The 17,647-nt window shown below is 36.1% G+C and overlaps 2 protein-coding genes and 1 pseudogene across 2 annotated transcripts; all 3 read right to left on the minus strand.

Moving 5' to 3' along the window:
* Nucleotides 1–1,052: 1,052 nt before the first annotated feature.
* Nucleotides 1,053–2,726, minus strand: LOC18018885 (annotated as a pseudogene).
* LOC18018886 (probable protein phosphatase 2C 75) lies at nt 2,678–5,185 on the minus strand. Its single transcript, XM_006401853.2, has 4 exons — nt 4,724–5,185; nt 4,270–4,620; nt 4,054–4,159; nt 2,678–3,189 (listed from the first exon to the last, which is right to left on the minus strand). Exons 1-4 carry the CDS (start codon nt 5,183–5,185, stop codon nt 2,837–2,839), a joined length of 1,272 nt encoding a protein of 423 aa, XP_006401916.1. The 3' UTR covers nt 2,678–2,836.
* A 4,195-nt stretch (nt 5,186–9,380) lies between these two features.
* Nucleotides 9,381–12,301, minus strand: LOC18018887 (subtilisin-like protease SBT1.3). Its single transcript, XM_006401854.2, has one exon. It carries the CDS (start codon nt 11,896–11,898, stop codon nt 9,559–9,561), a length of 2,340 nt encoding a protein of 779 aa, XP_006401917.1. The 5' UTR covers nt 11,899–12,301; the 3' UTR covers nt 9,381–9,558.
* Nucleotides 12,302–17,647: the final 5,346 nt, after the last annotated feature.

The following is a 17,647-nucleotide window of genomic DNA, read 5'->3' on the forward strand; positions in this document are numbered from 1 at the left end:
AACCTTAAAATCCTTCCTTCCGGAAAATAATAGTTTTATTCAAATACTTTTAGAAAACTAAACAACACATTGACTCCGATGTCAAGACCAGACAACCCAAAGCACTACATATTTTATCCATTTAGTACACAAACATGCCAAATTCAAAATTGTCGCACAAACACACAGCCAACACAAATAAGAGTACACATAATTTCAAGTTAAGTCTTATTTTATTGCTAAAACCACCATATAACCTTGAAGCATCATGCTTATGCCAAGCTGTTTTGTAACGTCTTTTTTTTTATATAATTTATCTTTGTTTTTTTCTATTTCCGTTTGTATGTGTTTGATCTATATTCGAGCTTTGATTTTATTTTATTTTAGTTAGGTGTCTGGAGATCTCTATCTCTACTTGAATTCACAATTCGCTCAAAAAGATGTGGTCTTTTTCTTTTGTCAACTCGCTAATAATATATAAAAGCCTAAGGTTCTCTAAGAGCTCTTGTTGACAAAAAAGAAATTTGATCTCCTTTTTGTCAACTTGAATTTCTGCTAGTAGCCGGGTTCGGTATTGACACAGGAGCTTTAGGGACTGTCTCTGCTTTAGCCTTACCGTAACACTAACAATTGCAGCGTTGACTGATCAGTTTACATGTCAATTTTGTACGAATTCTACTGATCCCATACAATACTGACACTTTTATTGATCTCAATGTGGATAATTATGTAATTTTGTCACTTGACCCAATCTCAAAATAACATGTCTCTCATACTTGCCTAATACATATTGGCGCAAACACGTTAACAACATTTGTAAGCTATAACAGGTCATTCATCTCTTACAAAACGGCTTGAATCATTTCTGGTTATTATCGGTATGTTTGATTGTTATGGTTGCCTCATTGCCTTTGCCTTTGCCATCAGTCATCATCATCATCACCATCATCATCAACATATATTAAAAAGAGATCTTACAAAACAAAGTGAAAGAAAACTCAAAGTGAAACAACAATCGCAACATAAATTAGAAATGTTGACAGCAAGAGATGATTTTCCACATTCGATGATAATTAAAGCGAGACTGATAGACAGCTCAAGACATCGTATGAGTTGGGAACTGTAGGCACAACAACATTCAACCGTTCAATCTCCCCCCAAACCTCCTCCGATCCAGAAGAGCTCAGACGGTTCTTCAAGCTAATCACCGCACAACAAGTTCTCTTTCCTTTGATGCCAAGACGACGCTCAAACCCATTATTCTGCCTCCATACAATGTCAATCCACTCGTGCCATATAATTACCAGTTTCCCACCATGGTTAACTAATTGAACCGTGCGGTACTTATCAGCACGCTTCGTGTACAGATCTCCCAAACCCTCAACCATTAACCACTCTCCACGGCTCCATTCATACCACAAAAACTCACCGCAATAATGACTAAACAATACATTTTCTATAACGCACCAATGTCTATTACCTGATACTACTAGACGTTCTAGACCCACCAAACCCATCTCTAAAAGCCATCTTCTTTCCTTGGGATCATAGACATACTTGTTCTTCTTGGTGACAACGTATAGCCTTGCTCCAAAAACTACAACTTTGTGTTTCAGATGGAATCCATAACCACTAGTTGCTAGGCAATAGCTTCCAAGTCTGAGTCTTTGGGTCTGTTCTTCTCTTTGTCGCTGCGGCTGCGGCTGCGACAAAATACAAATAAGAAAACAAAACGACGATAATGAAGGTGCTGTCAGAGAAAGGAGATGCTGCTGTAGTGACCGCTTCATCTAAAAAGTGACGCTGGGAATTTCAGCGGCCACCAGAGACGTCGCGAGCACACCTGCGGCAAATTGTTGTCTTCATTGTAACTATTTTCCGTTGTCGCAGTCGCAGCCGCAGCGGCAAAGAAAAGAACAGGCATGGGTTCCTCTCTCTTCCTGCATCCTCCAATCACATATATCTTCCCGTCTACAAAACAAGACTTTGCGCCTTTCCTTGCCACCGTCATCTTAGGAGCACGACGCAGAGTGTGACTCCGACAATCAAGCACAGGAACGGCTCTGGAACGACGCTTGTCCTCTTTGCTTTTGCCGATTTGGTAGATTTCGGAACCAACGGCTACAATGGTTGCGTTTGACGGAGCATAAGCATAGGAGGAGGAAGAGAGTTTTTGTTTTACCGGTACTAAGCTCAACTCACTCTTAATCTCACCGCAGTTGCTGATTAGGGTTTGATCAGGATTCATGAGATTGAACCAGCAATGATGGGTGTCCCTCGGTAACCGTAGACATATATAGAGGTGAGGCTCTGTCGCTCCGATCTGGGATCGAGCCGCGTAGATCACCGGAGGAAAAAAGGAGAAAGTGGAAGCTCTTGGAGACTGAGCTAAGAGAACGGTAGTGAGATTTGGAGAGACGAGCTAAGCAATTAGCAATTATTTCGTCTGGAACAGAGGAAAACGATGGAGAAGGAGGAGGAGGGTTCGTCATCAGTTTTTGTTTTTTCGGAGGAGGCGGCTGTGTTTACTAGGCTTTTAGGGTTACTTGCGTCTTCATCAAGAAACCCTCCAAAAAAGACTATATATAGCGTAGAGCAATCACAATTTTTTTTGAAGCGCTTGAAGCATCCACACTTAATAAACATTGAAAATCTTTTGTTTTGTTATAGCCCATGTCCAAAATCCAAACCACTCTCTTATTCTTTTCACATTCGCCGCTGTCAATGTTTTCGTAGCCCCAATTCATAACAAAACAAAAGAGACAAGCGCTAAACCCTATAACAAATCAAGGCTCATCGCTAAATCAACATTTCTTATTCCTTGCCATTATAACCAACCGAAAAAAAAAAACGAGTGCTATTGAGAGCTATTCTTGAGATCAATGACAATCACACTTATATTGTCACTGCTTTGTCTACCCAAAGCCAACCGCGTAAGCAACGTTGCAGCTAATACACTCCTTGAAGGATTATGTAGTTCTGATCCTCCTCTGTTGTCGTCGTCTTCTTGAGCCGTTCTGTTTAAATCAAGGCTCGAGGGAGCAGGAGCATTTTCGCGGAGACAAAACGTAGCTATGTCGCAAGCTAGTTGACTCGAGAGCACGTCCCAAAGCCCATCGCTCGCTAATATCAAGCATTCATCTCCAGATTCCCTTCTCATGAATGTTACTTCTGGTTCCCATGCTACCATTGGCTTTAGATACCTATCCCCTGTCCAGTGGAATAGTGGATTGTAACACAACAAATTAGGAACGATTTGCTCATACAAAAGCTGATGTTTGGTCAAATACTGAAAAAGAAAAAACAATCCAAAAAATAAAATAAATTTAAAGTTGGTCAAATAATGAAGCACTGAACAAAACAAACTTAAGTTTCTTTGAATTTTAGGATATACTTATTCCGTTCTAAGTTATGAGATGATTTGTCTGAATGCCCCTATTTTTCTTTTATGAAAATCTTATTATGCTATTTTCTATTTAATGATGCAAATAATAATACAAAATTTTAGTATAAGTGAGTTTTAAAACTGAAATAATTAATTATTTTACATCATAATTGTGATCATCACTCACTCCTCCGATCATAATCAGTGTTGGTTTTCAAGTTTGTTTCATAAAGACACAGATGATGAATCAATATTTCAACTTTCTCCCTATTATTTAAGTTTTTCAATTAAAAAGGTGGGCTAAATTTATGCATAATAGGCTAAACATTTTTTCCCAAAACGATACTAAACCTAGAACGAGTGGAGTACATCTTTTTTAGAAGAATAAAAATTATAGAACATATAAAATGAAATGAAAGTATATCATTAAAAAAAAAACTCGCACCAAAAAAAAAAATCAAATTTTTTTTTTAAAAAAAAAAACTCGCCCCATACCAATCTTTATGAAAAAAAAAATCTATATCAAAAGCTTTTAAAGAAAAAAAAAATCTATATCAGAAGATTTTAAAAAAAAAAATCTATATCAAACCAATTCATAGTAACGTTGGTTTCATTGTAGCTCCTTTACCAACTTCGACTCTGTCTCACAATTTTCAAAAGATTTTTTAAGGATTAAGAAAAATATTTACCTATGGCCCTAGACGTGGCTAGAATCCCTTCAACTCTAGCTCCATCCACTACCAAAACTCGACCACCACCTGCTTCAATCCTCGCGCGCTCGTCTGGTCTATCCGGCTACATAAAAACTCAACCAATTGAAAATCCTCCAAATGTTCCCGGTACGAGCTAAACCAGTGACGTACCAAACCAAAAGATTCGAACTAATAACCTTAATTAAATCACACCTTATGATCATTACTCAAAGGAATAGCCACTCCATTTCTACACAACACCGCACGTGAGTCACCGGTATTGGCTACGACTATGTGATCTTGTGTCAGAACCGCCGTAACCGCCGTGGAACCCGACATCGCGGCGGTTTCCCTCGGATCGCAGCTGCAAAATGACACGTTGGTCGTCCCGCAAACGCACGTGCTCGTTGCCACCTCATCCATCTTCTCGAAACTCCTCTTCATCACTTCCCGCCATTTCTTCTCCACCACGACGTCGTTTTCGTTTGCTCCTTCCTCATCTTCTGGTTTCTCCAGCTCCTCCTTGACTAATGTGTGCATCGTCGTGCTGCACAATGTCGATACCTGTTAAAATGACCAAAACGCCCCTGATGAAAATTAAATATATTTTAAATTGTTTCCAAGCGGTTTAGCATCGGAATTGTCTTTTTTTTGTTTTTTATTTTACCTGAGAACCGCCATGGCCATCGTACACAGCGAAGAAATGAACCGGTTTTTGCCGGTTAATCTCCGGTTTACACAAATTTGGTTTAACAGTAACCGTATCTTCCATTTTACGGGATCTTCCCATAACCGAAACAATTCCGTACATCGGCTCGTGGTCTGTTTCTTCTCCCTTCAACACCGGAGTTTCCGATTTCCTGTGAGACGAACTCGGAGACGGATGGGAACCTCCGATATCCGCCGGAAGACCGCCGATCTCCGCCATAGTCGTCCTCCGTGGTTGTTTCCTGATAGGAATAAAGGTTGAGTAAACCTCTCGGTTCTTAGACGATGAGGACGAGCTTGGATCGCCGAAAACCGCCGCTTGCCTCCGCATCTCGATTCTCCGTCGACGGCGCTCACGGCATTTAGTCGGCGAAACGTCTTCTCTTCGTGCGGTGGAAATTGTTCGGTAGATTTCGGTCATCAGAGAAGTGTGATCCAGTTGTAATTAATGTCGACGGAAGTGCGTTTCGATGATCTCAACATCGTCTCCGTGGATCAGTGAGCACTTATATACATGGGAACGAGAGAGAGAAGGAGAGAGAGGGTTAGCTTTTGAAAACGAGAGCTTACGAGGAAGTTGGGACACGTGTCGGTTGGTAGGTCCATTCGCGTGTTAGGATCAGGTGTTAAGTTGTTATCCACGTGGAAACGCCTTCGGTTTTCATAAACCGCTTCCTGTTTTGAGTTTTCCTTGATTTTGAACATAACTAATTAAAAAAAGACTGATATACCAAAATAATTCATGTATTTTTTATAGATGAAGTTTTATATTTCAAAATCAACAGAATATTACTCAAAATTGATGGCGAAACTGTTATAATAAAATCCTATCAAGATCTCGCTAAAAATAATATGCATTATATGAAATAAAATAAATTTATTTATAAAATAATGTAACAAAAAATTAATTAATTCAGATTTAAATTTTTAACATGCATGATAGTAAAGCTAACAGATGGATTATTGATCTACGTTTTGAAATAATAATTTTGTGTTCACGATTGCGTGAAAGATAAAAACCGATAAAAATAGAAAATAATTCCAACAAAAAAAGAAGAGATTTCTAGCTAAAGAAAATAATAACTTACAATAATGTATAAACTTAATGTATACAAATATAACTAGCTAGAAATGAAGCTTAATAATTAACATAGTATCAAACTATCAAATAAATTGTTTAATTATCTAGACTCTGATATTAAAATTATATGTCTATATTTGCATAAAAATAAATATTATTGACAGTGAAAAACAATTTTTGTAAAACATGAAGAAAATTTTAGAGAACGAAAAATTAATGATAACTTCAAAAAAAAAATTAAAATTTTTTTTAATTATAAATCTAAAATGAAAGTCACAATAAAAAACTATGAACGTTCAACAAAATATTTTAAAATATTTTTTATACCAATTTTTTTATTTTATTTTAATCATCTTTATGGTTTTAATAAAATAATTAATTTTTGTTAGTTTTTCATGAATACATATTATTAAATTTAAAATGTTTTTGTTTGTTGATCATATTATACTAAATCTTGGGGTACATTTACTGATCGTTCCAAATCTCGAGTAAATAATTTCTACAAAAACTATACTTAAACCGAATCATAGGAAAATCATAAAGTTGGAGATATCGTCGGAGAAAAAAGTTGACGGGTCGTCAATACTCGTCTCGTAACTCTTTTTCAGTGCTACACTACACATGCTGATCATCTACAACTTCTCGACTCCTCAGGTGTTGCGACTTGTACCAATGAAACACGTGGCATTGCTATGCCAGTTAAAGTCCATCAAGGCTATATGGCTTTTATTCTTTAACTGGTTTCCTACAAATGAAGAAAAACGGCGATATACTGTACAAATATTATGCTAACAGAATTTTTTTTCTTTTTAAAAAATGAAAAACAAGTGATGGATACAGCTCATACATGATAAAAGGAATCATGTAATGTTTATTTCAATAAATAATTAAGAGACACAGGATTTACAAAGTATTGAATTTAAACTGCATGGGATGAAGCTGATGAAAAATGCAGATCAATATCCTAATAGCTGTTTTGAGGTTAAGTTGAGTCAAAATCTTGATAGTTTATAAAACCAGCAGTAGAAATGTGTAAATTGTCTAATGGGAAAAACAAAAAAAAGCAAAAAAAAAAAATACATCAAAAGTCAACAATTTACAGACTTTAAAGTTACAAATTACAAATCAACCAAGAATTATAAAAATGTAAAAATTACAAACTGTTCAAAAGTCAAATAAATTTAAAGTTTCAACAGAGCTTCAAAATCAAATAACGATTAACAATTTTTTTTATTTTTACACCGTCCTCTAAAACCTTTTATATTGAAAAGCTAGAAAATACTAATTTAGAGCACAGGATAACAATTATATATCCGTCCATAATTACAGAAGCTAAAAACTTCTGTATTTTTCTAATAAATCGGTCCTTTCATGTCTACTACAGTCAACTAACAATCTGCAAACATTTTACAAAATAATTTAAGATAACATTAAATTTAGGGGGGAGGGGGAGGGGGAATGAGAAATTTATCTAAAAAAAAAACATGTAAATCCACGTGGTCGTATGACAGCTATCTAAGCTGCAAATCACCGTCCAAGCCCTAAATGCAAACCAAGGGGCAAGAGATCTCTTGCAGCTTTTGCATCACACGTCTTATTGTTTCTTTTTTTGGATTTTCCAAATAAAGGAGAAGTTACTCGAAACTACCTTTACGTACTATGTATCTTCGCTACAATTCACTTAGTACAAAATGTTATAGTTTTTCTTATGGAATTTTGCTTATAGGACAAGTACGTAGATTGAGATCTTTGTCGTCTTTCAAAACAACCTGAAACATTTTTGGTAAACCGATTGTGCGTCAAAGCATATCTGAAGAAATATTGATCATCAGAAAGAATTGGAAAAGAGTTATTTTGTTTTCCATTTAAAAAACATACCTCCATTTACATTACAAGAAGGAGATCTTAGTTATATTAAGTGTCTTACAAAATACATTACTCCACAATTGTCAAAATCTATGATACATTCTCTCAAAATGGAGCATTCAACTTTTGTATAAGAGTTAAAAAAATATGCATCTAGTCTCCTAAACTAACACATTTTTAGACAATTATCATCATACTATAAATGAAGCAATTATAATATTATATTAAATCATATCCGTTATCATATGGAACGAATTGATTCCGAAGATCATTCCTAATTTGTGTATGTCAAGCCATTTTAATTATATCTCGATCTAGCTCAAGCATGATCGTTCCAAGGCAAATCAAATCTAAAGTTTGATACTGAAATTTTTTATAAACTCATTTGGCTGTAATTTTAAGTATTTTCTAGTACTACTTTACATTTTTTTTCTTAAATGCTTTTGTCATGTTCGCTAAAACTACAAGTACGTATACAGTTTTGATTCATGGTCTTTAACCGACTTTCGTATATAGTATTCCCAAGAGTCAATATCTCCAAAAGACAACTTGGAATGGAAGATGTACGGCGCCTGAGTACAAATAAATTTTAAGATTGTATTGGAAATAACAAAATATCAGTTTCACTCTTAGGCACAAGTGTAGAATTTGTTTATCTGACATCAAGAAAATTTTATGCATACAACATCGACAGAGGTAAAAATCTCTCCAGAAATAAAAGCCCTCGGAATAAACATCGTCTGTAACCTCTTGATGGTTTGAAATGAAAAGGAAAACATGGTACTAAAATCCTAAAAATTTCAGTTGAGGATTTTGATAAACTCACATCAACTTATAATTGCAGAAACGAATTGAACGTTAGAAAATATAATATATATTCAAATCTATTATACAAGCAGAGTACACATTTTTCTTTTAAATTTTGTGTCACGAGAATAGCATGTCTTCTAGAATTCTAGGTTATAGCCTAAATAGATATTAATATGATACATGAAAAACCGTGTTCTATAAATATAACTATTAAGCAACAGTAAGTAAAACAATTAAGCATTTTATCGTTTAATTGTTTACTTTCTGTAGAAACAAATGTTTCAGTTCGATCACTCTTATTCGCTGCTAGGCAGATTTTTTTTCTTCTTTTTATATAACTTTTCATTGTTCAAAAGAATTCTTTAGTATCCTATAGAATTCCTAAATAGATTATTTTTCAATGGGTATATCAGGTTAGCCGATTGTCTTTCTTGGGCCTATGAGTCCACTACCTATCCAAGAAAAGCCCAATTGTTTTGTTTTGGGATAGGAAAAGTCAACTCTGACCTATCTCCTCCTCTCCTCGCCGCGGGAAAGGATCTCCTCCCATGGCGGATCAGTTGTCGTCTCCACCGTAAAACCTCGAAATCTTCAGGTGCGTCTCCGTGTCAAATCTGACTGTTCAGATTTACAGTACTTGTTTTTTCCGGTGATCATATCGTTTTTGTTTTCGCGACAATCGATTTGTTGTTTGATTTTGAGAAATCTGGGAAGCTTTCCGAAATTTCAGAATCCATGTTGTAGAAGGTGAACGAACTGGTCTGCATTTTTGTGCGTGGGCTTGTAGTAAACACGATCATTGGTTTTAAATTTAGCTTCTGCAAGAACATGATCTAAATCTGATTCGAGTCCAATTCAATTGAGACAAAAGAAGAACATAGATTCTTGTGTTATAATGACAAAAGAACAATTCATTGCAGGTTCTAAAGCATTGGTTCTAGGAGAAGATCTCTCAATACATGAGGAAGTTTATTTCGAGAAACTAAAAACATTAGAAATTGCTCTCAACAGGTTCTTCTTCTTCTTCTTCTTCTTCTCTACAGAGGAGGCAACCATGTGATTATAACCGGGCTTCGAACTCTATGCGTCGCGCTCTTCCACAAAAGACCACCAAACTCAGGCCGCTTCAACCGCAACTTCGTCCTGAAAGTGACCGTGTACGAAAGCTTCTGGTGTTTTCTAGTGAAGTTGAGTGTTTTGGGCTGAACCGTGACGGATGCGCCTTTGAAAGGAGAGACAGAGACCTTGTAGCTTGCAATGTGAGGACCAACATTGGTCACAGTTCTTCTAAGGGTCATTGATTTAACATGTGTGTTCTCTGGGAACAAAGCTGAGATCGCAGGGTAGTTCAAGTTTCCGGGGTTATTACCGGCAAGACTGTGTTTGCAGGATCTGTTTGAGTGCTTTGTGAACACCTTGAGCTGTGAAGGGCTTAGTTCTTGAGTGCAGAGGAAATCGAAATAGTCCTGAGGTCCGATGTCATAGATAAGACCAGGGTCTATAGCTTTCAAAGGATTTATATGTCCAGCACCGTGATCATAAGGCGATGAAGGAGCTGCTCCTGATGCATCTGTGAGAGGCTTGAACGTGTTGTCGTGAACATAAGCCGTTGTCATGAGAGCTGATTTGATCGCTGCGGGGCTCCAATCTGGATGCCTTGATCTGATCAAAGCAGCCACGCCGCTCACATGAGGACATGACATGGAAGTTCCAGACAATATATTGAACTTAACCCTCCTTGGATCAGATGACAAACTCGATGGAGCCATGTCTCCAGACCAAGCTGCAAGAATGTTCACTCCCGGAGCTAGCAAGTCCGGTTTCAAGATCTCCAGGGACAGGAAGTTCGGTCCTCTTGAAGAGAATGCTGCTACAACGGGAGATGGTTTGATTCCGATTCTTGTTCCAAGGATCTCTAGAGTCGCTGTGGCTTTTTTACTCGTCATTGCATACTGCTTGATCAATTTACCTTCTTTCTCTCCCACTGCAACTGCTGGAAGCAAGTGAGAATCTGCAACAAGCTCTTCTCCGTTTGTTGCAGTGTTGGTTAAAACCATCCCGATTCCTCCTGCTCTTTTCACAACCTGACCCTTTTGCACTCGTGGAGTAACACCACGGTCGCATATCACGATCTTGCCAGCCACGTTGTGCCGGTCCAGAGATCCGTCTAGACAGAACGAGGTCGGGTCAGGGCTACTCGCGTTCCTTCCTAAGTAAACCAGAGGATACTGTTTGTTCCGAGACAAAGCTGTTCTGCCTTTGTACAGTGAAACTCCTTTAAAGATTCTCTTAGTCCCCAGCTTCATTGTAGCTGGGAAATCTCTATCCATGGTGCTTGCACCAACTGTTGTGATCCATGGAGAAACATTCGTGAGGCTGATAGGATCAGGACCTCCGTTACCGGCTGAACACGAAACGAAAACTCCCATCTCCATTGCTCCAAACGTTGCTATCGCCAAACTGTCCCGGGAATAAGTTGAGATCCCACCACCCAAAGATATAGAGAGAACTTGAACTCCATCAGCAACGGCTTGATCAACCGCCGACAAAATGTCTGAGCTGAAACATCCTCCGACCCAACAGACTTTATAAGCAGCGACTCTTGCTCGTGGAGCCATCCCTCGAGCCGTCCCATAAGCAAAGCCAAAAAGATTTGCTCCTCTAACAGGTGAGCCAGCTACTGTGGCTGCAGTGTGTGTCCCGTGACCGTCTTTGTCTCTTGGTGATCTGTATTCGACCTCTTCATCGATCTTCCCCGTTGCAGCTTCATAACCTTTATAGAAAACTCTAGCTCCAACGATTTTTCTGTTGCAGTTACGCCTCAAGAACCTTTTTCCGGTTTCACAGGCTCCTCTCCAGGTAGAAGGAACAGGGGACATGCCAGTGTCGTTGAAGCTCTCACTCTCAGGCCAAATCCCAGTGTCCAAAACACCAACTACCACATCATGGTCAGTGACTCTCTCAGCCAAAACTCTCTCACTCTCTTGTCTCTCTAACCCAAGGAACGTGGGACTTCTCGTTGTGTGAAGCTCGTACCTTGTCTCAGGAATCACAGAGACAACGCCAGCTTCTTCCTCGAGCCTCTCTGCTTCCTCTTCGCTAAGCCGAGCAGCTAATCCGTGAAACGCAGTCTGGTAAGTGTAGAGTATTCTGTTACCTTCTTCTTCTTCCTGCGATTTGGGACCCGTTACAGAGTCTATCTTGGACGAGTACCATTGTAGGTGATTAGTGTAAGGTAATGGCATCGCAGATTTATCCATATGGACAACGTAAGTCTTCTTTTGAGAGATTTGACCAGTTTCTGCTTGAAGAACCATGAGATTGATGGATAAGATGATGAAAAGAAAGCATTTTTGAAGTGGGTTTTTGTCAGCCATTGTTGGGAGTATAGCCTGAGAGAAAGAAGAAGTTTTGAGGAGACTCTCTCTCTCTCTCTCTCTCTCTCTCTCTCTCTCTCTTTTTGGGAGAAGAAGAGATATAGAGTCGTTGTTACTTGGAGGAAGTAATAAAGGTTGAAGTTAAGAGGTGGTTTCATAGATGCTCTGTGAGCACAATTACTGAGAAGAAGTGGTTGGTAATGGCACAGAGAGTAATCAATGAGCTCATGGCTCCTCTTTCTCTTACTTATATGCATAATAGTACCGTTAGGTTTTAGAATTTATGGCTCATCTGCTCGAAATTCGAATTTTTAATGCTAAGTTAGTTAGTTTATGCTTTTTGTGTTTGATTATTGGTTAGCATGTTTTACCGTTCTATTGTCTTTAACTGCCTTGGGTTAAACTGAGATTAATGTCAACTACTGTTGAGATTAAAAAGCAAGTCTTGGACTCTACGAGCTTATTATTGATTTATATCTCTCTTTTTTCATTTTACATAGATTACAAAATAAGTCACATCAAGGCTCAAGCCTTTTGGCTTTTGCTTTGGTATTGGTGAGGAGAGGAGAGGGGAATAAAAACAAGTATTCTTTTTTTTTTTTTTTTTTTTTTTTGGCGACGAATAAAAACAAGTATTCAAAAATATCGAATAGTAGATGTAATTTAAAAATATTTAAGACAAAAGTGATATAAGATTCTCTTTGGTAGACTGAATCATTCGTACCTCCTTGGATACAAACAACGGTGGATCCGTGTTGCCGTATTTAAATGGTAAATCCTAAACTCGATTTTTTTTTTTATTTGCTAAAAGCTAAAATCGAATTATTACAAACAAAAACACATGATGTGAGCAATGTTTACGAAAACCATACAAAAAAAGTTAAAAAATAATAATATAACCCACTTTGGTTAAAAAAATTCTTTGGTCTCCATACCAAAAAGTATTTGACAAATATCTTGAAGAATCACAGTAATTTGGCTTATTACAAATTTATTTCTCTTTCGATGGGAATTAAATTTACTTGGAATATCAGTGGTCAGCTCAACGGTCTATTACAACATTTATAAAACACATTTAAAGCTCAAACGCAGAATGTGGCCCACGGTAAAGGTTATGCCAAAAGAAGCAAAAACTGGCTTCATCTAGATATTTGATATTTTCCATCGATTCGTTAAATTGATAGATATCATGAATTCAATATTCATAAATTCGAAAATAGACTTTGTATCCCATCACCTCCTCATCTAGTTATTTATTGATAGTATTTGCAATTTTTCTCGTTTAAACACAAGATCTGATTGCTATCTTTAGGTCAAAAATGTTAATTTAGACCAAAATATCCATTTATATGTCTCAACGGAAATCAATCGATGACTCTAATCAAAATAAAGATAGTAGTGTACTAACATAAACATGCAAGATGATTAATTTGAATACAACTTCCAAACGCATGAGTTTTGTTATTTGTAAATTGCAATTTTTTATTGTTTTCATGTTACTCCAGTTTTTTTTTTTAAATTTCATTCTGTTTTTAAGGAGTAAATGTAATCAAACATTTAAATAATTTCTGTTCACATGAAAAATATTATGTTACTATAAAAATATTCAATACAAAATTCTAAAAATCGATGTTGCTATTGAGACTTCAATATTGTCAAGCTACAATATATCTTTATCCCAAACAATGAAATGATTATAGATTTTTTCAGTCCATAATTATATCATTGTTTATAATCTTAATATCGAGACTAATTTTGGTTAGATTAACAATGTGATAATCATATCGGCTCTTTTGGGAAGCCAGCCTTTGAGAATCAGGCAGTTGGGTTTGGTGTCGTTTTGTCAAACTCCAATCACTAGCACATCCATATCTATAACTATGATCATGTTTGCTAATTAGATCAGGTTTCTCTACACTTTTTTTTCTGGCATGATAACTGAATTTCTATAGACCCGTTGATTGACCTCGCGAGAACAAATGGAGTTCTAGAGTGTGGTATATCTTGTATTGCAAAGGTTTCTCAGGTTGTTCTTAATGGAAGATGGATTCTCCTTAGAAGTAGATATCATGATCTTTCTCCTCCCACTACGTTTGAAGATATTCTCACATGGGTTCAATCAACATCCCGAAACTCCAAATTAATGTCATTTTAAAGATTTTTTAAAAAAAAGAATTTGTACATATAAAAGATATGACTTGAAGAATAAAGTTGTAGAAAAATAAGAAAGCAGTGGAGCTCCTAACAGAAGTCGTTGCTGCAGGCTCATGTGCAACAATTTGGATGGATACTTCTAGTCATTTAGGAAAATCTGAATGAGAGCGTAAAGAGGATGAATACAGAGGGTTCAATGGCTAGAGAGCGAAGGGTTGTTGACAATAGACAACAAAGAATTTACGGCAGGTGTTTTCTCTAGCTTTGTTTAGATTCAAGTGAATGACAAGACAATATAGTCAACATGCAATTAAAAGAAAAAAAAACATGCAATAAGCCACATAATCCAGGGCAATTTAAAATTAGTGGTAGTCCTTATTCAAATTTTTGTTAAACGTATATTTAATATTGTAATTTTTTTTTCTAAAATATGGGCCCGATTCATATTGTTAGAGAACAATTAAATACAAATCACGTGTTTGCATGTAGTGTATATAGTTTTTTTTGTAGGTATGACACTTTTGAGCCAAATTAAGTTTTGTAATAGGTTTGCGGTTTAATACGACATAAGCATATAGCAACAGATCTCAAACTTTTCGGATTAAGAAGATCCGGTACGAAAGACCATATAATTTCAGATTTCTCGTATTTGACAGCGCATGTCACACTGTCAGGTACAAAGAGTTCATGAACTTAGTGGTCACGAGGAATAGATGTTGCATTCTCTATATTCTATACCTAAGCTCAGTGATTTGGAAGTATCAAAATATAATGAAAAGTAACCCGTACCCGAAGGAGATAATAGGCCAGCGAGACAATCCCGACAGTCCGGTCCTAGTATCAAAATTGGCATTTAATGCTCAATGTTTATACTTGTCAGGTGATAGTGACCACTCGCATAAGGCAGGAAAAAAAACAAAGGCTCAACAAAGGCCATACCGTGTCTGAACCGCCGAACCCGACCCGTACACTAAAGGTGAAAAGGACACGCCAAGGAACAGTTTCGTAGCAGGTGGTAGACGCCAAAAAGTTGGTGATACTGTCATAACCGTGATGCAAGCAGAAAGATTCAGAGCCAAACGAGCCGGATCCCAGACTGACCCACAAAACCAACAACCCAAAGTCCAACTTGGTATACTAATCTGGGTCAGGTAAAACTCTATAAATACTTAATCCTTTCTAATGAGAAAGGGGTTCAATTTTTTTGCTACTTTTGAGATCATGCTATCTCTTTAGATACTCATGACTTACAAGGCTTAGCACTCTTATTTTCTGGTCATCATCCTGATCATTTTCTCACTTTCACTGCATTGCGGTTCATAAACCGTAGAGCATTTCCACCAACAAACTCTTACATTTCTTTTCTTTTCAGCCTTAAAAATCCCACTAAACTTAGGCTCGAGTAGACTTTCTTATTCTCAAGAGCTTTCGGCCCGCTTTTCATTTCTGTTTTTCGATTTCTTTCCATCTCTCCGATTTTTATGGTCTTTTTTTTAAATCATTTCCTGACTTAAGCGTCGGAGAGCCATCGAAAAACATACTTCCATCATGTTTTCTAAACCTTTATGTCTTTCGTTGTTTTATAGGAAACTTTTTTCTAAAAGGACTAAAAATCCCCAAAACACATATAATTGCTAAAAAACTATGTTCAACTCCTACACTTGCAAGTGCTAAAAAACGGCTCTGTAATCTAGTCTCATACAACAAAGCACATGGCTAATTACTGTTCACCATTGTCGATTAAGACTCTCTTAATGATTGTTTTTAAAACTTATTAAAATTTCTTAGTTTCAACTTTATAAATTCTAATGACAGCCATAGCTAGCTTAAGCAAAATAATAATAATAATAATAATACAACAGTACACTTTACACCAAGTTTTTATAACTTGGCAAAAATGATTCTGCTTAAAAAAATCTTTCAAACGAAATGTTATATAGTTGAAATCTGACACAACATCTAACAGATCCAGTCTAAAACTATATGATATTCTTTCTGTTCAGAATTACTAAATGTTTAAGGTTTTTGCACACAAATTAAAAATTTATTTAATTTTTTATACTAAAAATATTATTTATAATTCATTTAAATACAATTCAACTAATAAAAAGATAATCTGCAGAATAAAAAAGATAAAAAAAATTTTATTAAATTTACATTGAAAAGTGAGAACATAAAATAATTCTGAACAAAAATACCTCATAAAACATCAAATAATTCTGAACATAAAGAGTATTAATTAGTCTATACCTATAATAATTTCATTATGATTTAAATCTTTTTATCGATGGCTAGTGTTGTTTATTTCCGTTGAGATATAGAGAAGTACATGTACAACCAGGTTTACATACACTTTTTTTGTTAAGAGCCTAAATACCTATAATAGTTCAAAATTTTAAATAGGAAATACCAAGTTTACGTAAATAATATCTGATGGGTAAGCACTATGTGTTAACTAGTTTGTATTTGTGTTGTTTGCGTAGATTAAAAAAAAAAGAGAGTATTATTATTCATAAATTCTTCCAAATATAATTTAAAAGCTGACCACTTTTTGGATATAAACACTATTGTAAAAAATACCGCCATCTTTTTATTAGCGGTTATATAGTTCATAACTCAAATAAGTGATTCTAATCGTAAGAGGAAAACAATTATTCCTAAATTATTTTTTGTTAAGAAACGCTTCTTTTTTTATTTTTCAGGTTCTATTGGTTAGAAAATAACTATTTGTAATTCAGTCTGATGCAATTTTGGTCAGTGTTTTATTTTGGTTTGAATTCGATTCGGTTAGGTCAGATAAATATTTATGTAATATATGCTCATATAATTCGATTCAGTTTTAATACGAATTTGTGTGGAAGCCTCTTTGGTATAGTTGTTTGACCAAAAGTTCATAAATGGTTATACACCATCATGTTTGAAATTTGATTCAAATAAAAAACAAATGTTTAGGGTTTGTAACGGATCAATGAGGACAAGTAGCTTGAGAGACAGGAAGAGAATATCGGATCCTACTAGCGTAAGTAAAAGTCAGAGAGGCTCCATAGGCCAAGGGTTTGCCGTCGTTGACGAGACAGTTATCGTAGCTAAGACGTCTAAAGATGTGTGGGTCAACAGGTGTTAAAGAGCTGAAATTGCCGCAATTGATGTGGATATGGGAGATTTTGCATTTCCAGTCACATTGGTTGTTTATCTCCACAAGAAAGACTGGTGTCCCGTCTGGTAATGGTTTCGGCTTGTCTACCTGGTACACTCCTATACTACAGTCCTCAACTATATACAAAGAAAACGAAAAAAAAAAGGTATTATGAGTAAATGGCCCAAAAATGACTGAAAAAGTAACACATAAGAGATGACACAAAGGAGATTATATATCAATTTTGATTAGTTAGAAAACTTGCACATTATTTATTTAGTTTATGAAAAGAAGAAGACTTACGACGAGATTGAACACGAGAAGATTGAACATTGACGATGAGAGAAATGTTGATGAGAAGAAGAAGAACAAAATAAAGTTTCGAAGAACTCATCATTCGATCAAAAGTTCTAACTTGTAAATTACTATGAAATATTTTGGAAACCTACTTAGTCAAAA

The sequence above is a fragment of the Eutrema salsugineum genome, unplaced genomic scaffold, assembly GCF_000478725.1.
Source record: "Eutrema salsugineum unplaced genomic scaffold, Eutsalg1_0 scaffold_2, whole genome shotgun sequence".
In the NCBI taxonomy this organism is placed as follows: Eukaryota; Viridiplantae; Streptophyta; class Magnoliopsida; order Brassicales; family Brassicaceae; genus Eutrema; species Eutrema salsugineum.

Excerpts from the sequence above, each read along its gene's own strand:
- LOC18018887 (XM_006401854.2), bottom strand. The coding sequence starts at position 11,898 with ATGGCTGACAAAAACCCACTTCAAAAATGCTTTCTTTTCATCATCTTA.
- LOC18018886 (XM_006401853.2), bottom strand. The coding sequence starts at position 5,185 with ATGACCGAAATCTACCGAACAATTTCCACCGCACGAAGAGAAGACGTT. Across the intron at positions 4,621-4,723 it reads ATGGCCATGGCGGTTCTCAG|GTATCGACATTGTGCAGCAC; the intron begins GTAAAATAAAAA and ends TCATTTTAACAG. Across the intron at positions 3,190-4,053 it reads AGCCACGTCTAGGGCCATAG|GGGATAGGTATCTAAAGCCA; the intron begins GTAAATATTTTT and ends TCCACTGGACAG.